The sequence below is a fragment of the Borostomias antarcticus genome (assembly GCF_949987555.1).
Source record: "Borostomias antarcticus genome assembly, chromosome: 32".
Classification (NCBI taxonomy): domain Eukaryota; kingdom Metazoa; phylum Chordata; class Actinopteri; order Stomiiformes; family Stomiidae; genus Borostomias; species Borostomias antarcticus.
The window spans coordinates 5,051,273-5,078,719 of record NC_140265.1 but is presented as its reverse complement, the minus strand read 5'-3'; the positions used below and the strand labels follow the sequence as shown (position 1 = coordinate 5,078,719).

The 27,447-nt window shown below is 44.2% G+C and overlaps 1 protein-coding gene across 1 annotated transcript; it reads left to right on the top strand.

Moving 5' to 3' along the window:
* Window positions 1-12,448: 12,448 nt before the first annotated feature.
* cnppd1 (cyclin Pas1/PHO80 domain containing 1) lies at window positions 12,449-25,144 on the top strand. Its single transcript, XM_084460439.1, has 8 exons — window positions 12,449-12,582; window positions 16,326-16,428; window positions 16,518-16,599; window positions 17,774-17,894; window positions 19,520-19,648; window positions 20,134-20,195; window positions 21,379-21,496; window positions 22,792-25,144. The coding sequence occupies exons 1-8, from the start codon at window positions 12,520-12,522 to the stop codon at window positions 23,425-23,427; spliced, it is 1,314 nt and encodes a 437-aa protein (XP_084316565.1). The 5' UTR covers window positions 12,449-12,519; the 3' UTR covers window positions 23,428-25,144.
* The last annotated feature ends 2,303 nt before the right edge of the window (window positions 25,145-27,447 follow it).

Sequence of the window (27,447 nt, the reverse complement as noted above, 5' to 3'; positions counted from 1 at the left end):
TAGCCTATCAGAGCTCTCTGATGAGTTGAGTTACCATGGATACAAATCTATATGGGCCCGCGAAATCAGTTGAACATTCTGATGGGATTTCCCTGGGATTGGGGAAGTACGCGCGTTACTGTGGTATAGAGTAGCTAGTATAGTTGAGTGATTCCCATCAGCAGTTCTATAGGACTACCATAGATATTAGATGGGTAATTCCCATCAGCAGTTCTATAGGACTACCATAGATATTAGATGGGTAATTCCCATCAGCAGTTCTATAGGACTACCATAGATATTAGATGACGAGACAGAGACCGAATGACCCAGTTAAACTGTACAAAGATGTAAATCTAATATGCAACCTGATTATATGTGTATACACTACAATAATCAAAATAATATGATATGACAATACTGATGCATAAACGTGTGTGTAACTCTTGACATATTGCCGTTGTTTGCCACGTATTAGTTTGTTAGATCATGCGATCTATATTGATGTTAATAGTCTGTCAATAGTCTGTTTGTACGTTAACACATTTGCACAGCCTATGAAGTCTAAGATGATGGACTAGCTAATTTTTATTTTGGATGATGATGATGATGATGAAGATTTACCACCAGGAATCTGTAGCTGTATCGTCCCGACGCGTCTCATCATCTGGCTATGTTTACAAACACCCCCCCCCCAGCCGAACACTAATAAGAGGAATATAAATATAGATAAATCTATTTATGTTGCTATCGTTATGTTTTGTATAACACTACTATGTTCAAAAGTTTGTATTATGCTGCAAGTGTCTTGCATAATTACTAACTGCTATGTACAGTATGGTGTATACAGTATATTAGCATATATGACATAATATATTATTGTATAATTATGTCATCTATTAAGCTATAATATAATTTGCATCATATATTCTATATAACATTGTCTCTGAGTCATCTGTTGTTCTTGAGCTTGCTGGACAGATTAGGTGGATCTGCTAGTTTAATCTGCTAGTTTAATACTAGTTAAACTAGTATTATGAATGATTGATCCTAGTTAAACTAGTATTATGAATGATTGATCCTAGTTAAACTAGTATTATGAATGATTGATCCTAGTTAAACTAGTATTATGATTGATTGACCTAGTTAAACTAGTATTATGAATGATTGATCCTAGTTAAACTAGTATTATGAATGATTGATCCTAGTTAAACCAGTATTATGAATGATTGATCCTAGTTAAACTAGTATTATGAATGATTGATCCTAGTTAAACTAGTATTATGAATGATTGATCCTAGTTAAACTAGTATTATGATTGATCCATGTTAAACTAGTATTATGAATGATTGATCCATGTTAAACCAGTATTATGAATGATTGATCCATGTTAAACCAGTATTATGAATGATTGATCCTAGTTAAACTAGTATTATGAATGATTGATCCATGTTAAACCAGTATTATGAATGATTGATCCTAGTTAAACTAGTATTACAGGGCAGAGCTGGTTGATGCTGCTAGGGAAAGGGATGTCTGGGACTGCTTCCTCCGCGACCCGACCCCAGATAAGCGGATGATGATGGATGGATGGTTACAGGAATCATCAGTGTAACTGCTTTAGCCACTGTTGTTGTGAGCTCATGAGTTAACTGGCTATCCCGCTCTTATTGTGCAGGATTAGCATTGGAAGCATTGGAACTGATGTGTCCAGGCAACAAGACCCATGGTAATTTAGCCTACAACACCCCCTGCTGGAACTGCTGCCTCCGCAACCCGACCCTATAATTGGATGAAGATGGATGGATGGATGGATGGATGGATGGATGGATGGATGAATGGTGACATTTATAGAAAATATATACCATGAAAAAAAAGATACATATATAATAATATACATAATATATATTATTTATATATAATAAATATTATAAATAAAATAAAAAATATAAATTATTATATATAATAAAAAATAATATATTTTTGTCAGAGTGGTCATGCATTATGATGTGATAAACCCTCGGAGCACTGGGAGATGATGTCACCTACATCCAGGGTCCTTCCAGCCACATACACAGAATCAAGGCATTCATTTGAAGATTAGTATTCTAAGTATTTGAAGATCTAAGTATTGAGGTAAGACACCTACCCATAAAAGCAGATTCATGTTGTATTTATCTAAAAATAACTTTACCCTCCTAAGTCTAATTAGACTTTAATGCAACGTTGCAGAAACATTGGCAACATGGGTCCCTGCAACGTCATTACATAACGTGACGTATTACAGTCCTATTAGGCTAGCAATCGGGCTATCCCGTGACGTCACTGCTTGCTGGTTCACAGTTAAAGTAGGCGGTTCTTTGCCAAACTGCTCCTGTATTATTATTATTTTTTTAAATTTTCGCTTATATCCTTCATATTGTACTGTATGTTGAGGTGAATAACTCATCTTAGAAATGTTATTGATTGTATATTTCCCTGTTTGTTATAAATTGAATGCTTTTTCATTAATTAAAAAAAATTCTACTAACTTTTCGGTGTCGACCAAGATATCATTTTTCAAAAGACGTGTCTATGAGAAATCTCATTCATTCTCTCGGCATTATGGAACGCTTCCACTAGGGGGCGAAGAGATTACTTACCTACCTAGTCATCTACCTACCTTCCCATCTAAAGTATCTACCTACCTACCTACCTACCTATCCATCTACCTACCTACCTAGTCACCTACCTACCGACCTACCCATCTACAGTACCTATCTACCTACCTAACCATCTACCTACCTACCCACCCCCCTACTTAGCTACCCACCCTCCTACCTACCTACCTACCTACCTACCCAACTATCTACCTAGCTACCTTTCTACCCACCTACCTACCTACCTACCCATCTACCTACCTATTTTCCTACCCACCTACCTATTTACCTTCCTACCTACCTACCTACCTACCTACCTACCTACCTACCTACCTACCTACCTACCTCTCTACCTACTTACCTACCTACGCACCTAGCTACCTACCTACCCATCTACCTACCTACCCATCTACCTCTTTACCGACCTACCTATCCACCTAGCTACCTACCTACCTACCTACCTCTTTACCGACCTACCTATCCACCTAACTACCTCTCTAACTACCTACCAACCTATCCACCTAACTACCTCTCTAACTACCTACCTACCTAGCCACCTAACTACCAACGGCGGCTTTAATTTGATTTTTATTACACATTTTATTCCACAAAGTCTCTTGTCCAGGCAGCTCACTGAGCATAGCCGTGGGATGGGCACTGATTAACATGCATCAGTATACAGTGGAGATAGAACCCAAACACAGGCAGAAAATGTTCAGGGACTTTATTCACAAATGAAATCAATACAAGCACAAGACATAACAAGTAACCCCAATCGGGGTTGGTCGGGGTTCATCGTGGGGTTATTTGTTGTGTATTGTGTCTTGAACGTCATCATTCGATCCGACGTACTTTTTTAGGTGGTGGTGGTGGAGGTGGTGGTGGAGGTGGTGGTGGAGGTGGTGGTGGTGGAGGTGGAGGTGGAGGTGGTGGTGGTGGTGGAAGTGGTGGTGGTGGCTTAACCATAGAGTCCGAGGTGGAAATGGCCGCCCCTTGAAAGACTCCCTCCCACTTCTTGTGAAAGAGTCTCTGACGCCGAGAGAGCTCCAGATCTCGCCTCCAGTGGGGCTCGGGTGTTTGTGGAACGTCCGGGTTAGATTGGTCCTTTACCAGCACACCACTACACACCTTGTTCGTGGATAGGTGGCTAGCGGGGCTGTGTCCTCTACTGGTCCTAGTCATGGAGAGTGGTGGACTGACAGATGGACCTGTTACAGACAGGGCTGTATCAGGTACCCTCTTCATAAGAGAGTCCGAGGTAGAAGTGGTCGCTCCTTCACAGACGTCTTCCCACTCCTTACAAATGAGCCTCTGACGCCAAGAGAGCTTCAGATCTCGTCTCCAGTGGGGCTCGGGTGATCGTGGAACGTTTAGCTCAGATTGGTCCTTTACCAGCACACCACTAGACGCCATGGGGGTGGATAAGGCGCTAGCGGGGCTGTGTCCTCTACTGGTCCTGGTCATGGAGAGTGTTGGACTGACAGATGGAGCTGTGACAGACGGGGCTGTGTCAGGTGTCCTCTTCATCAGAGAGTCCGAAGTGCAATTGTCCGTCCCTTGACAGAGGTCTTCCCACTCCTTACAAATGAGCCTCTGACGCTGAGAGAGCTTCAGATCTCGTCTCCAGTGGGGCTCGGGTGATCGTGGAACGTTTAGCTCAGATTGGTCCTTTACCAGCACACCACTAGACGCCATGGGGGTGGATAAGGTGCTAGCGGGGCTGTGTCCTCTACTGGTCCTGGTCATGGAGAGTGTTGGACTGACAGATGGAGCTGTGACAGAAGGGACTGGTTCAGACGGGGCTGTGACAGACGGGGCTGTGCCAGGTGCCCTCTTCATCAGAGAGGCCGATGTGGAAGTCGCCGCTCTCTGAGATTGTCCCTTAACCACCACACCACTTGACGCCATGGGGCTGGAAAAGGCGCTAGTGGGGCTATCTGCTCTACTGGTCCTTCTCATGGAGAGTGGTGTTCTGACAGATGGACAGCTGACAGACAGGTCTGTGTCAGATGGACTGCTGACAGACGGTGGTGTGTCAGATTCGCCATTTGAACTTTCGCCCTCGTGTGTCGGGAAGGGCTCGGCGACGTGGCCAGGTGGCACGGGGGCGGAGCCTCTACTCGTCTCAGACGCCGGGTCTTGTCCACAGCCCCCCGGATCATAGGAGTCAGAATGTGAATCGTCTTGTCCTGAACAGTCACAATGGCTCGCATGTGCACGTATCTTCATAAGTGCATCCAAACGGGAAAGGAAGCTTTCGCACCGGGCTATCTTACTTTCCAGCTCGGCCCTTTTGAGGTACAATAAAATACAAAAAACTTAAATGACTTTTGATGATTTCAGTACACTTGTACAATCAAAATGCATCATACCACACATTTTACACATAAACACACACATCTCACACAAACAAACACACACACACACACACACTGTTGGATACACTGAAAAAACATTCTGAACTTACCGATGATCGTCTTTACGGTTTCCATCCTAATTCATAAAGGAAATACAAGATGGATGTTGAGGTCATTAAGGTTTCACAAAGACAGAGCAGCTTCTGTATTTGTTTGAATTGTACAATGAAACTTTGATTACCAACCTTAATATTTCCACGGCGATCTCTCCATTGATCAAATAGCCAAGGCACGATCACGCTCAAGGAGAGAGCGATTAAAAGTCCCCAGCAGAGGAGTGTGTTGTCAATCAACAGGAACGGGATCTGATCGGGCGTGGGCTCAGGACGTCCATATCCACCACATGGCACTAGGACTCGAAAAACTTGGTTTACTCCACTAACAAACATCTTGTCAAAGCCACATCTTTAACAACATGCTCTTCTCATCGCAAACATCGCAATGAAGCTTGTCCACTCGTTACAGCAAGATATAGACCTTGCCGCTGTGACGTGTGCGTGATGTGACGCCGTAGTGCCCGTGATGTCACGGATAGAACACTGTGACGTGACGGCTATAGTCCAGGCGGCCAGCTAATTGAAATAAATGCAGGGCTGGATTTAAATAGATTTAAGCTTCTTTTTCCTTAAGACCCAACGATACCCCTTATTTAATACACTCCCACATTCAGAATTAAATAGGAGCGCTTAAAAGGCTGGTCGGATAATCAGTCCGTTAAATCCAGTCGTTAATTGTCCACGTTTTCGATAGAGATGGATAGGCATTATTGGTGATATTAAATAAGGGTCATCGCTCTCTATGAATCATTCATATTCAAGGGCGTTTTGTTATTTTGAAGGCTACTCGTAGGCTAGCAGTAGGATTTGAAAGCAGCCCAAGACAGAGGCGCGCATGCGCTCCTGTCCCCCGAGTGACCAGCCCATGATCCGACGAGAGAGAGGGAGGGGAGAGAGAGATAGGGTGGAGGCGGGGAGAGGTGAATGGGTGAATGAGAGGCCGCTTTGGATACAAGCGTTATACGTAAATGCACTCCATTTACCATCTGATCAACTATGAGTTGATGGAATGAGAAAGAGGGGGGAATGGGTGAATTAATTGGAGTGTGACGCCCTCTAGTGGTGATAATTGTGAGTCACATACTGAGAACCTAGGTCAAGTACACACACTGTACATTTGACTTGAGGTGCGTTAGATTTATCTGAGTTTGCACTTTTGAGGCCCAAGTATGAGAGAGCTAACTGTCTTTTATCCATATCTGGGCAACATAACCCAGACCTCCCGGAGTCCGATAGATACCCCTGTGTCTGCTGTGGATGTCGTAGCATTTAGTTAACACACACACACACGTACACACAGACATACACCAGCCCACTTCCGGCTTTAGGCCTGGGCCATAGCAAACACACACCAGTATTTGCCATGTCTCTCCTATGATGCTTTTTAAGCCTCTCTTACTCTGAAATGTAATTTAATGTAATTTATTGCTTTATAAATGTTCTTAGCCGGTAGACAAACATACTCCTGGAGCTTGCTCGATCGCCTTGTTGAGAGGGGTCAGGGAAGAATTTTTACAGCTCACTTATCTGGCACCCGGGTGATTACTGCTTTTTTCCTTCCCTCTGGAATATGTAGAGAGTGGGTCGTATGCCCACCTCCCTTGTTCTCTGTAAAGCGCATTGTGTTGCCTCTGGGTATGAAATGCGCTCTACAAATAAAGCTTTGATTGATTGATTGATTGATTGATTGATTGATAACGCATGAAAGAAACCTGAGACAACTTTAAAGGTTATGTACATTTATACAGTTTCACAAATACAGTACGTCATTAACAGTAATGTCACATGACACAGACATTCAGATAAGGAGCAACATAGAACCATTTGGGGGGAGTCACTATAGGAGCAGAAAACACTCTTCTCTTGTACATAGATAAGTACTTTATACATAATGTATACATACAAAATATATTCCAAACGTGTCACCATATCACAATAGCCTGGACAAAACACATAAAAACAGTTTGGTACAAAATCTCATTAGCAAAAAATAATAATAGGTGAATTCTATCTATGGAGTGATTGCTTTTACAAAGAGAAGTGGAACGCTACAGAAATACCGATGCAGATATACTGTACAATGCAGATTCTCAACCTCTGTTTCTGCGTTCGTCTGACTACCTCCACTACCAACAACGACACAAAGCTATGCTCCTGAGGTCTTTGGCCTTTGACCTTTCTGGATTGTTCACCCTAAAAGGAGGTGAGAGTTAGGATGATCAGTAGGGAGTGGTCCACTGGTCGTCCAGCTCCAGACGAACCACCGTCTGTCTGAGGGAACTGCGGTCGGCGGAGATCACACACAGGGTCGCTCCTGGAGGGGGGGGGGGACAGAGAAGGAGAAAGGGGGGGGGGACAGAGAAGGAGAAAGGGGGGGGGGGGGGGGCAGAGAAGGAGAAAGGGGGGGACAGAGAAGGAGAAAAGGGGGGGGGGGGGACAGAGAAGGAGAAAGGGTGTGTGTGGGGGGGGGGGCAGAGAAGGAGAAAGGGGGGGGGGCAGAGAAAGAGAAAGGGGGGGGACAGAGAAGAAGAAAGGGGGGGGGCAGAGAAGGAGAAAGGGGGGGGGGCAGAGAAGGAGAAAGGGGGGGGGGGCAGAGAAGGAGAAAGGGGGGGGGGGCAGAGAAGGAGAAAGGGGGGGACAGAGAAGGAGAAAGGGGGGGGGGGCAGAGAAGGAGAAAGGGGGGGGGGGCAGAGAAGGAGAAGGCGTGAGGGAGAGAGGAGAGAAAAATGAGTAAAGACGGAAACGTTGAGTGTCGGTCAATGTTTGAATCCATCTCTACAGCAGTGACCAGTGTGTGTGTGTTTGTGTGTGTGTGTGTGTGTGTGTGTGTGTGTGTGTGCGGGCGTCCATTGAGTACCTTTGAGGAAGTGGAACTTCTTGAGGAAGCCCGGCGTGACGAAGGAATCGCAGAAGCAGAGCAGCAGACCGCTGAAGAGCAACCCCGACGTTTTGATGTTGATGGAGTGAGGCCTGGAGCTCACGAAACACACCGTCACCTACACACACACACACACACACACAGGAAGGAGGGAAAAAGTGAGAAAAAGTGAGCGTGTTCATGAGTATCTATGCATTTGTGTGTGTGTGTGTGTGTGTGATTCGGTGTAAGAGTGAGTGAATGTGTTCATGCGTTTGGCGAAGTGTGTGAGAAAGTGTGTGTGCGTGAGCAGGTATGTGTGAATACTGTATGTGTGTGTGTGTCTGTGTGTGTGGGCGCGCGCTTCTGTGTATGAGTGAGTGAATGTGTTCATGCGTTTGGGCAAAGTGTGTGAGAAAGTGTGTGTGCGTGAGCAGGTATGTGTGAATACTGTATGTGTGTGTGTGTGTGTGTGTGTGTGTGTGTGTGTCCCTACCTCTGGCCCCAGGTTGAGGTAGCAGTCCACTGACAGCAGGGATGATTGATCCTAGTTAAACTAGTATTATGATTGATCCATGTTAAACTAGTATTATGAATGATTGATCCATGTTAAACTAGTATTATGAATGATTGATCCTAGTTAAACCAGTATTATGAATGATTGATCCTAGTTAAACTAGTATTATGAATGATTGATCCTAGTTAAACTAGTATTATGATTGATTGATCCATGTTAAACTAGTATTATGAATGATTGATCCTAGTTAAACTAGTATTATGATTGATTGATCCATGTTAAACTAGTATTATGAATGATTGATCCATGTTAAACTAGTATTATGAATGATTGATCCTAGTTAAACCAGTATTATGAATGATTGATCCTAGTTAAACTAGTATTATGAATGATTGATCCATGTTAAACTAGTATTATGAATGATTGATCCTAGTTAAACTAGTATTATGATTGATTGATCCATGTTAAACTAGTATTATGAATGATTGATCCATGTTAAACTAGTATTATGAATGATTGATCCTAGTTAAACCAGTATTATGATTGATCCATGTTAAACTAGTATTATGAATGATTGATCCTAGTTAAACTAGTATTATGAATGATTGATCCATGTTAAACTAGTATTATGAATGATTGATCCTAGTTAAACTAGTATTATGAATGATTGATCCATGTTAAACTAGTATTATGAATGATTGATCCTAGTTAAACTAGTATTATGAATGATTGATCCATGTTAAACTAGTATTATGATTGATTGATCCTAGTTAAACTAGTATTATGAATGATTGATCCATGTTAAACCAGTATTATGAATGATTGATCCATGTTAAACTAGTATTATGAATGATTGATCCATGTTAAACTATCACTAGAGACGGAACATAGAACACCAGAGACGGAACATAGAACACCAGAGATGGAACATTGAACACCAGAGATGGAACATAGAACACCAGAGATGGAACACAGAACACCAGAGATGGAACATAGATCACTAGAGACGGAACATAGAACACCAGAGATGGATATAGAACACTAGAGATGGAACATAGAACAGGCCCAGAACCCCAGAGACGGAACACAGAACACCAGAGATGGAACCCAGATCACTAGAGACGGAACATAGAACCCCAGAGACGGAACACAGAACACCAGAGATGGAACCCAGATCACTAGAGACGGAACATAGAACACCAGAGATGGAACCCAGATCACTAGAGACGGAACATAGAACCCCAGAGACGGAACACAGAACCCCAGAGATGGAACCCAGATCACTAGAGACGGAACATAGAACACCAGAGATGGAACCCAGATCACTAGAGACGGAACATAGAACCCCAGAGACGGAACACAGAACCCCAGAGATGGAACCCAGATCACTAGAGACGGAACATAGAACACGGAGCTGAGTGACGGACATAGAGAGAAAGGACAGGTGTTTCATCCCGTCTCCAAAACTGTCTGGACGACTTCTCAGTCTGGTCCTCTTCTGTTCTGCTCTCTGTCCTGCGCTTGACTGCTGAGTGACCTCTGATATTGTGTTTTTATCAGGTAAAGACTTTATCAAATGTGTGTCCTGAAAGGATGTATTAGAACTCCACATTTCACTCCAGAATGTGTTTTTATGCTGCTGTATTCTGTACGGTCGCTAGTTCAAATGTGGTACAGTAAGTATCAACTGCTGTCCACAGACCAGAACTCATATGGACGACAACGCGGCCTCGTCTACTGATCAGATCAAACCCTTGCAGTTGAGACTTGATGGTAGATGTTATTTGATATAATCATGATTCATATTCAAAATAAAATGTGGAATTATTTACCGGAAATTGACTTCCTCCACAGAATGTTATTAAACTGTCTATAATATTTGTTGAACAATGTCCGTGAAGGACTTTTAAAGATGGTACTGCAGGAATCTATTAAAAAGGGCTTCATAAATATATTATTGTAAGTGTGCAAAGAAGGGTGTGTAAGCATTGAATGTATGTAAAGCTGTAGGCATGTCTGCGGAGCTGATGAGTAAGATGGTGGACAGATTATGTCACATTCTTCCAGGAAGCCCCATAGAATGCATCTTAATACTGGTAAAATCAGGTTTTCAGTTCCAATACCCATAGAAACTGCTAGATGCGCGAAACGAACCTGTCGTCTCTCATGCAGGCAGAGGAGAACAAGGGAACAGCAGACAGGAAGTGATGCACTTGTTTTTGCACCAAAGAGAGAGATGGATCGTATCCTGATGAGACATGATACCTGCCATTTAGATTTGTTGATCTGGCTCATTGTAAATTCTGTTATGTTAGTTGAGGTTTTTAGACTGTAAATTAATTCTGTTTCTTTTCAAATACATGCAGGTGCATTAAACAAATTAGTGGTGCAATGTTTACATTCACATAAGTGATGTGCTTATACTTAACTAAACAAGATGGAACAGTATAGAACATTTAAAAGCAAAAGGCTGAACAACATTTGAACCATAACAACAACAACAATGAACACGACAGAACAAAACACAGTTGTCTCAAAACAACTAGAGATTGTAAAGAATCAGAACAGGCTAATAATTAACATTTAAAAGGACAAATACTATAAGAATGGAACATAAATCAAGAATGGCCAGTTTACTGAGTAGTAAAGGGGAATTATAGTGGACATTATCAAATAAGGAGGCCTCTGTTGGTGGAATGCATCCGTGGAACAGGAACCTGAAGGTTTGATCTTGTTAAAGTGTAGAACGTCTCTGATCTAAATCAGACAAGATGGAGGAGAGGACGAGTTCCACTAAACCACCATCTTGCCAACAGAGCCAGAAAGACAAAGAGATTAATATTTGGGCATTACCACATACCAGGTAGGCTATTACCTGAACTGTACATTGTATGACCAAACAATGCTGTTATGGCAACAGGATCCAAGGGACTAAGACTTTAGAAGTGGAATCAAGGATGGTAGACCAAGAGTGATGTAGAGAGGCCAAGAGCAGAACGTGGCGTCACAGACGGGAGAGCCTGCTGTCACCTGTCACAGACAAGAGCCACATGAGGAGAGATCTGAGAAAGTCTACAGCATGAATTTGGTAGGACAGCATTTTCAATGCATTTACAGATTCAGATTAGATTGAGATTGTGTGAGAGGGAGGGAGAATGTGGTTCCATCCCCGTTACTCACAAACCACACTTTCATGGTTCCATCCATCCACACTCACAAAGCAGCGTTTCCTGTGAGCGCTCTACTGTACGACCGCAGACCCGGGGTCGTTAAGTCACTTCCTTCAGAAGGGTGTCCCCGATGTTGAATTCTGTGTTACTGTGTAGGTGTGCAAACGCGTGTTTCTGTGTGCACTAGTTGTGTGAAAGACACAGAGCTGCTTTACAGACTTTTATATTTTTTATTCCCAGAAATGAAAGTACTGTACACATTCTGTGTTATGTGAAGAACCACGTTACAATTCACCAAACATGGAGCTATGGCCTCACAGCCCGTTGGACACCGTTTCACACGGTTTTGAGGAAACTTGATTGATTGATTGATTTTATTTATTTTTAAGACAGGGACAAGGTACAGTAGACATTTACCCTATAAAAATAGGGAGAGATGCACTGTACAAGGTTATAGCTAGACAGCTAATTTCCACCCGCAGTCCCTGGGCAAATAAATATACAGTCTTAAAATAGTGGGGCAAATAGTACACAGTGGGAAAGTTACATACATGCTGTAGAAGGAATACAAAAATGTTATGTAGCACAGATTTCACTCATTCCTATACCCACATCCCAACCTCCCCAGACCCTTTCTCAAACCCTTGTTCTCAAACCCACTTGTTCAACCTGGAAACCGTAGCAAAACGGTGCACACGGTTTTCGGATTGAACTCACCCCAGCCGTTGCGTAACCGTAATCTCTCGCTGTTGATTGGCCTGTAAACAGGACGAGGGGGAGTGGCTTAGCTAGCTGGCTGAGTGGCTAGGCTAGTGCTAGTGCGGGTCGGTCACTCAACAAACACACTTTTCTCTTTTCTAACCAGCTCATGTGGAATCGAGAGGATGGATTTCGACGGTTTGTTCGACGAGCGAACATTTACATTTTCGGATTTCCAAGAATTCACGGTATGTTGTTTTATCCAGCTAACGCTAGCTAACTTAGCCTAGCATTGCTAGCCACCCAGCTAGCCTAGCCTAGCATTGCTAGCCACCCAGCTAGCCTAGCATTGCCACCCAGCTAGCTTAGCCTAGCATTGCTAGCCACCCAGCTAGCTTAGCCTAGCATTGCCATCCAGCTAGCTTAGCCTAGCATTGCCATCCAGCTAGCTTAGCCTAGCATTGCCATCCAGCTAGCTTAGCCTAGCATTGCTAGCCACCCAGCTAGCTTAGCCTAGCATTGCTAGCCAGCTAGTAGAACGTTCACGCGCCACACACACACCCACCAACCGTCCTTGAGTTATCTGCTATAATTACAAGGATTAGATTGATTATATCAGACATTTGGAATAGACATCATTTCTGGTTTTAATGTATTTTAATATGTCGAGTTGTTTTCTTGCTAGCTAGCTCAGCTAGCTTGTTATCTAGCTGTCTGTTATAACTGTTTCGAGGCCTTTCGTGTGTCGTGAGGCGTCTAGTTATGTTTCCTGCAAGTTATTGTGTTCGTTATTAGTATTATTAAAGGTACCCAACGTAACTAGTATTATTAAAGGTACCCAACGTAACGTGAATCAAAACAATCCGTTCTTTGTTTATTTTCGAAATTCCTCGATTATAGGGTTCCTTGTAGTCTAATAAACATGTTGAATCACTTGAATGTCTTTCCTACCTTTTAATTTCTTCGCAAAATGATATTTAGCGAATGTTTTGAAAACAACAAAGATGTGTGAAACATCACTATTATGTGCTCTGCGTATTGACGCAATGACGTAGTACGCGTTTTTCGGGGACCACCTTCTCAAATTTGCTCTAGAGCGCAAACTAGTGGTCAAAAACTACATTGGGTACCTTTAAAGCTCCTATGAACCCTGCTCGTTAGTATTATTATTTCCCCCCTAGTATTAGTATTATTATTTCCCCCCTAGTATTAGTAGTATTTTCCTTGACTTGGCCAAATGTTTTGAAGTGGTTTGTATTGACCGTGACTGTGCTGAAGGTATATGCTAAGAGATGCATGTCCCTATGCGTCAGGAACCTATATAAACTATTAAAGGTACCCAATGTAGTTTTTTTTACCACTAGTATGCGCTCTAGAGCAAATTTGAGAAGGTGGTCACCGAAAATCGCGTACTACATCATTGCGTCAATACGCAGAGCACATAATAGTGACGTTTCACACATCTTTGTTGTTTTCAAAACATTAGCTAAATATCGTTTTGCGCAGAAATTACAAGGTAGGAAAGACATTCAAGTGATTCGACATGTTTATTAGACTACAAGGAACCATATAATCGAGGGATTTCGGAAATAAACAGAGAACGGATTGTTTTGATTCACGTTTCGTTGGGTACCTTTAAGGCTCGTGAACCAATACTATTACAACGTATCGCTCCAGGCACATAGATATCGCGTGGTACCAACGTCATGATACTATTGGTCTTGTTAGAGGTGGGAACCAAACCTCAGATAGAGATAAACACAACAATATCTATAGCACCTTTCAACATTTTTTTTAGTAACAATTGGCAGTGATCTGACCTTTGCTAATGACTTAAATACATTCTATGCTAAGTTTGAGGCACTGAACACTGATTTATCCAACAACTTGCCTGTGGCCAGCCCTTGGCCACAAACAGCTGAGGAGATCCGCAGAACCTTTAAAAAGATCAGTCCAAGAAAGGCAGCTGGTCCTGAGGATCAGGGGTTCTGAAGGAGTGTAACTTAGCCCTGTGTCTGGACAGCTCTTTCGAATGTCACTTGAGACACACCGTCCCCAGGGCATAGCACACTGTGACGAGTTCAACCTGGGCAGGTTGGGATGAGTGGTCCCATGGCGACTGGTACAGTTTATGACTTTGGCCTGCCTCCTCTACCCTGAAACCTATACTGTTTGAACACCTTTGTTCTTTAGTCAGGTGTCAGCTGGTTCTTTAGTCAGGTATCAGCTAGTTCTTTAGTCAGGTATCAGCTAGTTCTTTAGTCAGGTATCAGTTAGTTCTTTAGTCAGGTATCAGTTAGTTCTTTATTCAGGTATCAGTTAGTTCTTTAGTCAGGTATCAGTTAGTTCTTTAGTCAGGTATCAGTTAGTTCTTTAGTCAGGTATCAGCTAGTTCTTTAGTCAGGTATCAGTTAGTTCTTTAGTCAGATATCAGCGTGTTCTTTAGTCATGTATCAGTTAGTTCTTTAGTCAGGTATCAGTTAGTTCTTTATTCAGGTATCAGCGTGTTCTTTAGTCAGGTGTCAGCTGGTTCTTTAGTCAGGTATCAGTTAGTTCTTTAGTCAGGTATCAGTTAGTTCTTTAGTCAGGTATCAGTTAGTTCTTTAGTCAGGTATCAGTTAGTTCTTTAGTCAGGTATCAGCTGGTTCTTTAGTCAGGTGTCAGTTAGTTCTTTAGTCAGGTATCAGTTAGTTCTTTAGTCAGGTATCAGCGTGTTCTTTAGTCAGGTATCAGTTAGTTCTTTAGTCAGGTGTCAGTTAGTTCTTTAGTCCGATATCAGTTAGTTTATTCAGGTATCAGTTAGTTCTTTAGTCAGGTATCAGTTAGTTCTTTAGTCAGGCGTCAGTTAGTTCTTTAGTCAGGCGTCAGTTAGTTCTTTAGTCAGGTATCAGTTAGTTCTTTAGTCAGGTATCAGTTAGTTCTTTAGTCAGGTATCAGTTAGTTCTTTAGTCAGGTATCAGTTAGTTCTCAATTCAGGTATCAGTTAGTTCTTTAGTCAGGTATCAGTTAGTTCTTTAGTCAGGTATCAGTTAGTTCTTTAGTCAGGTATCAGTTAGTTCTTTAGTCAGGTATCAGTTAGTTCTTTATTCAGGTATCAGTTAGTTCTTTAGTCAGGTATCAGTTAGTTCTTTAGTCAGGTATCAGCTGGTTCTTTAGTCAGGTGTCAGTTAGTTCTTTAGTCAGGTATCAGTAAGTTCTTTAGTCAGGTATCAGCTAGTTCTTTAGTCAAGTATCAGTTAGTTCTTTATTCAGGTATCAGTTAGTTCTTTAGTCAGGTATCAGTTAGTTCTTTAGTCAGGTATCAGTTAGTTCTTTAGTCAGGTGTCAGTTAGTTCTTTAGTCCGATATCAGTTAGTTTATTCAGGTATCAGTTAGTTCTTTAGTCAGGTATCAGTTAGTTCTTTAGTCAGGCGTCAGTTAGTTCTTTAGTCAGGCGTCAGTTAGTTCTTTAGTCAGGTATCAGTTAGTTCTTTAGTCAGGTATCAGTTAGTTCTTTAGTCAGGTATCAGTTAGTTCTTTATTCAGGTATCAGTTAGTTCTTTAGTCAGGTATCAGTTAGTTCTTTATTCAGGTATCAGCTAGTTCTTTAGTCAGGTATCAGTTAGTTCTTTAGTCAGGTATCAGCTAGTTCTTTAGTCAGGTATCAGTTAGTTCTTTAGTCAGGTATCAGCTAGTTCTTTAGTCAGGTATCAGTTAGTTCTTTAGTCAGGTATCAGTTAGTTCTTTAGTCAGGTATCAGCTAGTTTATTCAGGTATCAGCTAGTTCTTTAGTCAGGTATCAGCGTGTTCTTTAGTCAGGTGTCAGTTAGTTCTTTAGTCAGGTATCAGTTAGTTCTTTATTCAGGTATCAGCTAGTTCTTTAGTCAGGTATCGGCTCGGATGTGTTAGTACTTCGTAGGGCCCCGCATTGCTGCTTGCAGCTATATTTGCTTTTGCTTTTTGTCAAGAATTATACAGTGTCGAAGTTCATTGCACAAACTTTCTTCCACAGTTTCTTCCCGGACACCAGAAGCTGTCGGAGAGGGTGCGGAAGCGCTTCTACTACGGTCTGGACCCGGACGTCTCCCTGGACGCGCTCTCCTGTCCAGTCACAGGTCGGCTTCTCTCGCGACGTCAGCGGCGTTCGCCTTGAACAAGTTTAGCTCTCTGCACTGTACCAAACTCCAATCATGATCACTTCCAGATATCGCGGTGGAACTCCTCCAGAAGTCTGCCCCTAGCCCCATCCGCAAGCTGCAGAAGAAGTATGCTGCTCATGTTGCTAGGTACGTGCTCAGTCCTGTCAGTCCCAGTAATGCCGGGCTCACACTACAGGATATTTAAAATCCTAACCAATTTCGAAATCGGGTTACATCACGCACATAAGGAGAATCTTAACAGATGTTCTTCTTGCGCATCTCATACGAGCACACACAGCAAGATTTGAAAATAACGGCTCAGCACACACTACAGGATCTTATCGTGCCCGAGGGAGCAACGGACCACTGGTCTCGCCGTCTCACTTGTAAAGTCGGGAGGTAATAATCTTAAATATCAAACTTGTTTGAGATTATCGGGGCCGCCCCGATGGGTCTGCGAGCCGATCGGGAGGTATAAGATTGGATCTGTAAAACCCCTCACATTACAAGATCATCTGGGCCGATCATCGGCCCCCGACCAACGTTCCAGACCAGATTTCTCCTCCGATTGTCGGGAGGGGTGAATCAGGGATAAATCGGCCCAAAAATCCTGTAGTCTGAGCCCGGCTTTATGCATCATAGCTACTATCAAACCAATGTGCTAGCTACTGTACATCCCAACTATGCTACTATCAAACCAATGTGCTAGCTACTGTACATCCCAACTATGCTACTATCAAACCAATGTGCTAGCTACTGTCCATCCCAACTACGCTACTATCAAACCAATGTGCTAGCTACTGTCCATCCCAACTATGCTACTATCAAACCAATGTGCTAGCTACTGTCCATCCCAACTATGCTACTATCAAACCAATGTGCTAGCTACTGTCCATCCCAACTATGCTACTATCAAACCAATGTGCTAGCTACTGTCCATCCCAACTATGCTACTATCAAACCAATGTGCTAGCTACTGTCCATCCCAACTATGCTACTATCAAACCAATGTGCTAGCTACTGTCCATCCCAACTATGCTACTATCAAACCAATGTGCTAGCTACTGTCCATCCCAACTATGCTACTATCAAACCAATGTGCTAGCTACTGTCCATCCCAACTATGCTACTATCAAACCAATGTGCTAGCTACTGTCCATCCCAACTATGCTACTATCAAACCAATGTGCTAGCTACTGTCCATCCCAACTATTGCTAGGTACGGGGTCAGTTGTATCAGTGAGGTCTGGTCACCCGTTAGCACACCCAGACACCGCAGTGATCCTTAACTCCACTACAGCAGATGTGATATGCGTTTCAGGGAGGCGTGCATCTCTCCGTGCGCCATGATGCTGGCGCTGGTGTACATCGAAAGGCTACGACACCGGAACCCCGAATACCTGCAAAAGATCTCCTCCTCCGACCTCTTCCTGATCTCTATGGTATGTCTGTCAAGAGGTCGACGCTCTGCCAATCGGGTCACGCTCGGTTATTTCTGTCCCGCTCAGAGCGTACATTGGTATCTCTTCACTCGCTGGTCTCGCTTCACTCTCTGCTCTCTCTTCACTCTCTGCTCTATCAAAGTTTTGTCACATGCCACACCGTACATGTACAATGAATTTTTTTTCTGCTAGCTCCTAAAATGTGCACAATAAGCAAGGTGTAAAAAAACAACAAAATACAGTATATTAACCAAATATTAAATATATATGTATTTTTTTGGTATTTTATGTTTATGGACGGTGCCTTTTGTTTTTACCTTGCTTATTGTGCACTTTTTATTTACTCACTTCCTGTTCATCCCCTATGGGACATAAGGCGTCAGTGAGCTCTCTCCGTTACGTTCTGTCCTCGGCAGCATGTCGCACCTCTCCCCATGACAGGCTGATGTTTTCCACTTCCTGGGTCACAGCTCTAGGCTGATGTTTTCCACTTCCTGGGTCACAGCTCTGCGCCGGATGGTGTTGGGGCCACCTAGGTTTCCTTTCACCTGGTCTTAAGGCCACTCTCGTAACGCGTTCCTCCACTCTCATCACATGGCCCCGGGCCATCTCAAAACGTCTGTGTGTCATTTCCTCGGCGATTGCTCTGGTTTCCTGTTTTTCCGAGATTTCGTTTTGGACGAAAGATCTGGCATATTCGTCCGAGGCGTCCGTTGTGAAAAACATCCACTCTCCACATGTCTGCTTTGACCACTCGCCAACTCTCTGCACCAGAAGACTTGACACTAGGGCTGCTCGATTATGGCGAAAATCATAATCACGATTATTTTTGATTGATATTGAGATCACGATTATTTAACACGATTATTCATTGAATTCTTTTTTTTTAATCAAACGTTTTAACATTTTCTTAACATATCAAATTATACATTGACTTTGATAACAATTAATGTATTAAATGTTGACACTGGCTTTTCTTGTTAACAACGTTCTTTGGATTAGATACATTTCTCCCATGGGAGACGAATAGTGAACCTTGACCTTGAGGTCAAGCACAGCTCTGCAGTGTAGGTAGGGTGCGCTTGATTTGTGCAAAATCGTTTTACGGCGATTATTTTGTTTTAATGATCGTCGACAGCCCAAATCTTAATCTAGATTAAAATCCGATTAATCGAGCAGCCCTACTTGACACTGCTGTTATATAGAGCGTCTCTGTTTTACGGCAGTATTGCTTGGACCTCCAGCTGGAGCGGAGTGGGACGAAGGCACCCCGAGCCTTTCCCAGTTGCTATGTTGGACCCCGGCTGTCCTTACCGATGAGACCCAGATAGGTGACGTCTTCCACAAACTCAAGTGGTTCCCCATTCACAAGGACAGGTGCTGTGGATGGAGTTCACACACATCACTTGGGTTTTGGAGGTGTTGACGCCGAGTCCGACCTGTCTGGCAAAAGTTGTCGAGCCTGCATGTTGGAGTGGCTGGTTGAAAGGATAGTGAGAAGTTGACGTGTGGATCTAGAGAGTGTATTTCTACGTAGTGTATTTCTACGTAGTTATCTCGGGATAAACGGTTCGTGTCGTGCGACGGCGTCCGTGTGATTTTCTCCCGCGTCGCTTCTCTTCCAGATGGTTGCCAGCAAATATTTGTACGACGAAGGAGAGGACGAGGAGGTCTTCAACGACGAGTGGGGCGCAGCTGGGAAGCTGGACGTCCAGACGGTCAACGCCCTGGAGATTAATTTCCTCAACGCCATTGTAAGCAAGTGTCCAGGCTCAGTAATGTAGGCGCCCTGTATGCAAGAGTAACGTGTTTATATTATGATGATAAATAACAATTCATTTGAATGGGGGAAGCTGTGGGAGGTAGAGCAGGTCGTCCAATGACCACAGGGTCGGTGGTTCAATTCCCGGCTCCTCCTGTCCACATGTCGAAGTGTCCTTGGGCAAGACACTGAACCCCAAATTGCTCCCAATGAGCAGGCTGGCACCTTGCATGGCAGCTACCACCATTGGTGTGTGAATGGGTGAATGGGAGGCCATTGTAAAGTGCTTTGGATGAAAGTGTTATACAAGTACAGTAGAGAAAAGTGTTTTTTTAAGCCTGTCCGGTAGACCGGGAGGTTCGGATGAGCGGCGTCCTACTGTACAGTCCTTTTTGCCATTTAATGATCATTTGAATGATTCTAATTGTGTTTGATCTTTGACCTGTCCTCACTGGCGCGGTGTCCCTGTGTTCTCAGGAGTGGAGCCTCTTCACGGACCCCGGCGACCTCTTTGACGTACTGGGTCAGCTGGAAGCCAGGTGGGTGATCAGCAGTGTAACAGACCTGGATCATCTTTCACAGGGTTTTCTCTGCAGGTGTATTCAGCCTGTTGGACACATGGGAGGCTGACAGTTATACAGAGGAGCTTGTGTGTGTCATGTGATCCATGTTTGTTGTGATCTCAGTGTGTGTTCCGGGTCAGTGTGTAGTGTAGTTCCTGGTGTGTGTGTGTGTGTGTGTGTGTGTGTGTGTGTGTGTGTGTGTGTATTCTGGGTAGTGAAGTCCTGGTGTGTATGTATTCGGGGTAGTGTTATCTGTGTGTGTATTCTGGGTAGTGTAGTCCTGGTGTGTGTGTATTCTGGGTAGTGTAGTCTCTGTGTGTGTGTGTGTGTGTGTGTGTGTGTGTGTATTCTGGGTAGTGTAGTCCTGGTGTGTGTGTATTCTGGGTAGTGTAGTGTGTGTGTATTCTGGGTAGTGTAGTCCTGGTGTGTGTGTATTATGGGTAGTGTAGTCTGTGTGTGAGTGTGTATTCTGGGTAGTGTAGTTCTGGTGTGTGTGTATTCTGGGTAGTGTAGTCTGTGTGTGTGTGTATTCTGGGTAGTGTAGTCCTGGTGTGTGTGTATTCTGGGTAGTGTAGTCCTGGTGTGTGTGTATTCTGGGTAGTGTAGTCCTGGTGTGTGTGTATTCTGGGTAGTGTAGTCTGTGTGTGTGTGTGTATTCTGGGTAGTGTAGTCCTGGTGTGTGTGTATTCTGGGTAGTGTAGTCCTGGTGTGTGTGTATTCTGGGTAGTGTAGTGTGTATGTATTCTGGGTAGTGTAGTCTGTGTGTGTGTATTCTGGGTAGTGTAGTGTGTATGTATTCTGGGTAGTGTAGTCTGTGTGTGTGTATTCTGGGTAGTGTAGTCCTGGTGTGTGGTCTGACGGGGTGTTTTGGCCGCAGCCTTGCGGAGCGGCAGGGAATGTGTGTATTCTGGGTAGTGTAGTCCTGGTGGGTGTGTATTGAGTAGTGTAGTCCTGGTGTGTGTGTATTCTGGGTAGTGTAGTCCTGGTGTGTGTTCTGACGGGGTGTTTTGGCCGCAGCGTGGCGGAGCGGCAGGGAATGTGTGTATTCTGGGTAGTGTAGTCCTGGTGGGTGTGTATTGAGTAGTGTAGTCCTGGTGTGTGTGTATTCTGGGTAGTGTAGTCCTGGTGTGTGTGTTCTGACGGGGTGTTTTGGCCGCAGCGTGGCGGAGCGGCAGGGAACGCGCCGCGGCTGGTTCACCTACACCGACCTCTGCGTGCTGCTGGAGCGGGCGCCATGGCGACAGGCTCTGACCGCCGCCCTCCTGCACCTCGCCCAGGTGAGACCGTCAAACCGACCAATCACAAACGAGCAGACTAACGCTGCGTTCCATTCCTATCGGAAATGTCACGAGTCCCGGGTTCGACGTCAAAGTCGTCATCAATACGTCGCCTGAACTCGGGATTTCCGCCATTTTACTTCTTAAATCTACTCCGACTTCATCGTCAGCTGCTGACATCAGTCAAGATGGATACTCCATGCATCAACAACAAGTGAAAGCTGTAATAAGACTGTTTATTAGCACGTCTGTATAGGGCTGGGTTTAAAAAATCGATTCATCGATTCTGAATCAAATGATTCAGAATCGATTCATGAATCCCAAAATCGATCTTTTATTTAATGAATGAATGAATGAATGAATGAAGGAATGAATAGTTCATTAATTCATTCAATGATTCATTCATTCATTCATTTTTGGAAGTCAGTATCGATACCCAGCCCTAGTATTGATGTGTTGCATAACTTGGCAGTCATGTAATTAAGGTTACAGCTAAAAAAAAAAAAAGGTTTTAGTAACACTAACCGAATCGATATTGAATCGAATCGTGATAATCGATTCAAAACCTTCGGAATCGAATCGATTCTTGAAATTCGACTCGATACTACTTCTGTGTTATTGGTGTCTTATTAAATCAGTCGTACACACGGTACTGTCCAACGTCTCAGTGGACAATGTTGCCACAAAGTTCGTATGTGCAAAATGGCATCGTTCGCTGTGTGGCTAAAACTACAAAGATGGGGTGAAAATGTTCCCATGTTGTTTCTGGAATGAATTCACCGGCGCTGTGACGATGTCATGGGCGCCAAACGCGTAAAACCCGACGTATCCGATATAGGGCTGGGTTTAAAAAATCGATTCATCGATTCTGAATCAAATGATTCAGAATCGATTCATGAATCCCAAAATCGATCTTTTATTTAATGAATAAATGAAGGAATGAATAGTTCATTAATTCATTCAATGATTCATTCATTCATTCATTTTTGGAAATCAGTATCGATACCCAGCCCTAGTATTGATGTGTTGCATAACTTGGCAGTCATGTAATTAAGGTTACAGCAAAAAAAAAAAAAAAAAGAGTTTTTAGTAACACTAACCGAATCGATATTGAATCGAATTGAATTGTGATAATCGATTCTGAACCTTGTGAATCGGAATCGAATCGATTCTTGAAATTCGACTCGATACCCAGCCCTAATAATCCGATACAAATGGAACGCAGCATAAACTTTGAAGAGAGTTCCTCAGTCAAGAGTGAGACTTTTTTTAAACGTGTTCTTCCCGGTTCCCAGGTGGCGTGCATGCTGGGCCTGGTGTACCTGACCAGCGTAGCGGCTCTCATCGCCACCAGCGCCGCCCTGCAGCAGCTGACCCTCCCCAGGACCGGCCAGGGCGTGGCCCCCGTCAACCCGGCTCCCCTCACCCCCCCCGGCCCCCCCCCGACCCCGCCCCCGGCCCCCCCCGGCCACTCCCCGGCCCCGCCCCTCAGCCCGCCCCCAGCCTCAGACCTCCTCTGCTGCATCCTGGGTAATGACAGCCAGAATCCGCCGCCCGACTCGTCCACAGAGCGCCCCGGCCGCCCCTCCACCTCCGTACTCTGTTTGTGGGCTTCTCTGCTCCTCACCTCCAGAGGCCCGGCTGAGCCCGCCCCCCTCTGGTCCCCCCCCCCCCTGCTGTGCCCTAGCCGCCTGGGCGGGGTCCTCCATCTGGCCTGCGAACCCCGAAACACTTCCGCCCCCCTGGAACCGCCCCCGCCGCCGTCCCCCCACCCCGCTGCGCCCTGGCTGGCCCCGCCCCCCTCTCTCCTCCGCGGCGCCGCCCCGGGCGCGGACCCCCGCTTCACCGCCTCCCCGCTGCCACTCAGCCCCTGCTGCCCGCGCCCCCCGCTGACCCTGGACAAGGCCCGCGCCCTCCTCATGCCCAGCTAAAGACGGACGGACACGCCCGACCCTCGCCCTGTGACGGACTCCCAAATTAAAGGGCCAGTGTGCTACTTTGGTACATTTTTGTCCTTTTGTTCTGTCTGAACCTGAAACAGGAAGTCCATAAGTTCACTGATCTTCCCAGTATTGAGCGAGCCAAGCCATGCCAAACAAGTCCAAATATTCGGATTGTGATACATTTCACAGGAGAGCGTACTGACCAATGAGATTACACCCTGTGCTTCAGCACTTTCATCATAGTCGGCATTTACGGATGCCCCATTGACTTCCATTGTAGCCCAGTGAGAGCCTGCAGAAAAACTAGCTCAGTACTGGAACCACCAGTGAAACGACGGTCTGTTTCAGGTTCATGGTAGACGGACCACAAAAGGGGCGACGTGTCCAAAAATAGCGCACTACCCCTTTAAACCGGCTCATTTCTACACAATGCAGCAACTCGCACTGTTTGTTTGTTTTGTAAGTGGTTCTCTACAGACGGTATCCAGGCGCTCTGACGGACTGCGGTCCCGGGGTTCGACGACGGAGGGGAATGTAAATAAAGAGGCCGTTGGGTTCGTCTGCCCAGCCCGCCCCCTGGTATCCTGTATTCAGGTCTTGGTTAGGGTTAGTTAGGGGAGTTCGATAGACCGGTTTTCACCCCGGGACTGTGAGTTATTTTACATGTTCATACTTGGTGATACGGATACCCAGTATTTCTTGTTTTGTGAAAGTTCGGGTGAGCTGTATGCACCTCTTTTGTCAACACCTCCATTTCCCTTTGTTTGACAGTCCCAGTGGAGTGTCATTGAGATTATTTGTGGCACATGTTCTGATTTGACTGAGTTTTGATGGGACATCGTAGCTAGGTTAAGGGCTGGAGAAGTGCTGGGTGTTTAGCAGCAGGTTAGGGTTAGGGGTCAGCAGGTCAAAGGGAGTAGCAAGTTGTGTACAGAATGTCTTAATAGTTAGGGATTAAGAAGGGAGTCAACTAGTGAACTTTGGAAGTGGGATTTTGGTAATTACACGCATGTTTAAGTGTCCGGTCACATCTTTGTCGTTTATGGTATCGGATCACGGCGCCCTCTGCTCACCCACCAGCAAAGTTGATGTTTTTTTTTTGTAATAGCGATGGAAAAACACGTTCCATCTTTACCTCAGAATGGCTGCCACTCCTCCGCACAGACCGCACAGAACAGCAACCCCTCAGCTCCTAACTCCGCCTCTAGTTTCACATGAATCACTATTCATGACGTCACGGGAGGCTTTGTTTAGAACAATAAGGTCATAGGTCACCAGTCAATAACAAGCCTGAAGTTTTTTTTTTTTTTTTTTTTTTTTTTTTTTCAAACCTCGTATCGTCTCATCTTTGATAATATTTTAACGTAAACAAAGCGTTCTTGTATGGATTGTGAACGGAGATGGTTTCAGATTTGCACATCGCGCACAGCGCACCTCAGTTTCACCCGTAAGAGCCAAGCTACTCCATCGTTTTTTTGTATTGTCGTCTCCTTTGCTGATTTGGCCTCCAGCTCATGTTTCCCGCTCATTATCCTACTTGAGAGACGAAGCGAGAGGTAGGGAAATCAAGGAATTTGTACATTTTACCGGAATTTACATTTACATATTTCAAACAGTCGGTCCATGGGACAAAAACTGTGTCAATAGTTGAACATTTGTTGAATTGCTGAAAGCACCCGAAATGTAAAACAAAAAAGGCCCCGATATGCTTTCATTTTGTAAACAATGAAAAATACATGAAATATGTCGAACATTTGTACAAAAACAGAAGCTTAACCTAAATAAAGTAATTAATTTTCACCTGTTGTGACTGAGACTGTTAACCTTACCCCCCGCTGACAGATGGTGTATTTACACAGATGCATTTAACATCTAACGACCTTGGCCTCAAACAATACAAACACTTGGCATATAAATGCGTCCCATAACTGTGTTGGTATGACAGTTTAGCATGTGGCTAGCTGCTAATTTGAGCAATGAGAAAGTGGCTTGTCAAGATGGCTCAGGTTTAGCTACCAGGCACTCGTCACTTTGCAGCAACGACAACTAATTGCTCTGCCTTGTGTGTCCTGTTGTTGCCGGTGTGAACCTCGGCTGACGGGACGGAAACAGGACGCCTTTGAGAAGGGAATGTTCCAGATCAAGCAGAAAGCCATGAGAAGGGTCACGCCCAAGCTAGGCCAAACTAGGCCGTAGAAGGTCGTGAGACTGCAATGCTTCTTGGTTGGATGAAAGCTAAACTTCCGCTCACCCTGTCTTTTCACTGCAAATGTGATGTACTAGTGCAGGCCGTGCACATTCAGCAGAAAACGGGTTGTCTTACACTAATATGCTTGGCAATGAGGTGAAGTGCAAGTGTAATAGGGTACACAAAATACTTTTTTGATGGCATGGCCTCTTTAAAGGCCGCAATATACTGTACTTGTTTTTTTAACAATGCGTAAGCATAGACAAGTGGCAGCGTTGCATTGTGTACATACTTGCCTGCGTACTTTGCGTGTACCTGAATGTTTATCCACTAGGGGGCAGATCAGGGCCGGATCATCCCTGACCGACACCGGAGGATTCCTTGACGACTTCTGTATTTCCACAGTGTGAACAAACATGGCCGACACTCGAGGAGAGCATGATATCGTCAGCGTATAGGGTGCTTTAACGAGAGGCAGTCTCAACGCCCACATGCTGCGACAAGACAGATTTCTAGGCTCGTGGTAGCATTTTAATTTGAAACAGAAATGTAACCGACTCCGACAGTTACATATCACAGAGAGTCTACCTTCATATTTCAGCTTTTTATGTGCATAAAAACCTCAAATCATCACTATAAATTCATGAATGTCACCCTTAGAATATTGCTTGGCGATGCCTCGTCATTGTATGAGAATTCCATATTACTGTAGTAACGTTACTGTATGTAGGAGTGGGGGGAATGAGCGTTAACACAGCCCCTCTTCAGGATTTCAACAGCGCTATCGTCAAAATTAGCAACCCAGTTTAAAACCGACACAACACCGTTAGATTTGAAAAACTGAATCGTTTAGAGGACATTTTGAGCTACAAAGTAAACTACATTGTTATCACCAAACGTCTGGTTTAGGCCTACATTTACGTTGCGTGAGTGGGACTTAACTAATTGACAACACGGCAGAAAAAGAAAATGAGAGGAACTCAGCACCAGAAACACATCATCAATACATTCATATATTTTTAGTTCATTGTGAGCCTGGTGGGACATACAGTAAAGCTAGGTAGAGATATTGGCCCCAAATCATTTTACAACTTGTTTTGTTTATTCACTGCAACTCCCGCGAGAGGGCGTGTGATCCAATAGCGGAAGAGACTTCGCTTTGTTATCATTCATAATTATGCATTACGTTCATAAAATAATAACTGCCACAGGTAAAAATTGCAATACTCAACACTGCAATGCCTTGAGTCATCACAGATGGGTTAAATGAGTACTTTGGGAGCATTATGGCGCGTTCCAGGCAACCCGTAACTCTTTTTCCGACCTCCTACACGTGAAAATGCACTGGAATGGCAGTCAAACCCGTAACTTCCCACCCGTGAACTCGTAATTTCCCACCCATGAACTCGTACAGATCGATGTACTCCCAGTTGCGCTCTCTGACGTCACACAGCCCTCTAAGCAAGATGGAAGCCCCCATGGGTATGGCGACAAAGATAACTTTAGGGCAACGTAAAGTCAATTTGTACGTTGTAATCAAAATAATACAAACGATTATGCACTACAATCTGCTATGTGTATGTGATGATGCCCAAATATGTTGACAAGAGATAGCTAGCGCTAGCTAGCTAACATTAAGGTAAACCTGAACGTGACCATGCAAACGGCGAAAAGTCGATGATTTCAATAAATAAAAACGTACGATTTCTTAGCATAGCGAAATCAGGCATACAATGTTTAGCTTTCCAGCTCTGACTGTGCCAAATCTCAAGCTTTTACCATATCTTACATTTATCGTACATTTATCCACAATGCCACGC

Bases quoted from the DNA above. Each gene is read 5' to 3' on its own strand.
- cnppd1 (XM_084460439.1), top strand. From the start codon at position 12,520: ATGGATTTCGACGGTTTGTTCGACGAGCGAACATTTACATTTTCGGAT. The intron at 12,583-16,325 runs GTATGTTGTTTT...TTTCTTCCACAG, and splicing joins CGGATTTCCAAGAATTCACG to TTTCTTCCCGGACACCAGAA. The intron at 21,497-22,791 runs GTGAGACCGTCA...CCCGGTTCCCAG, and splicing joins CCCTCCTGCACCTCGCCCAG to GTGGCGTGCATGCTGGGCCT.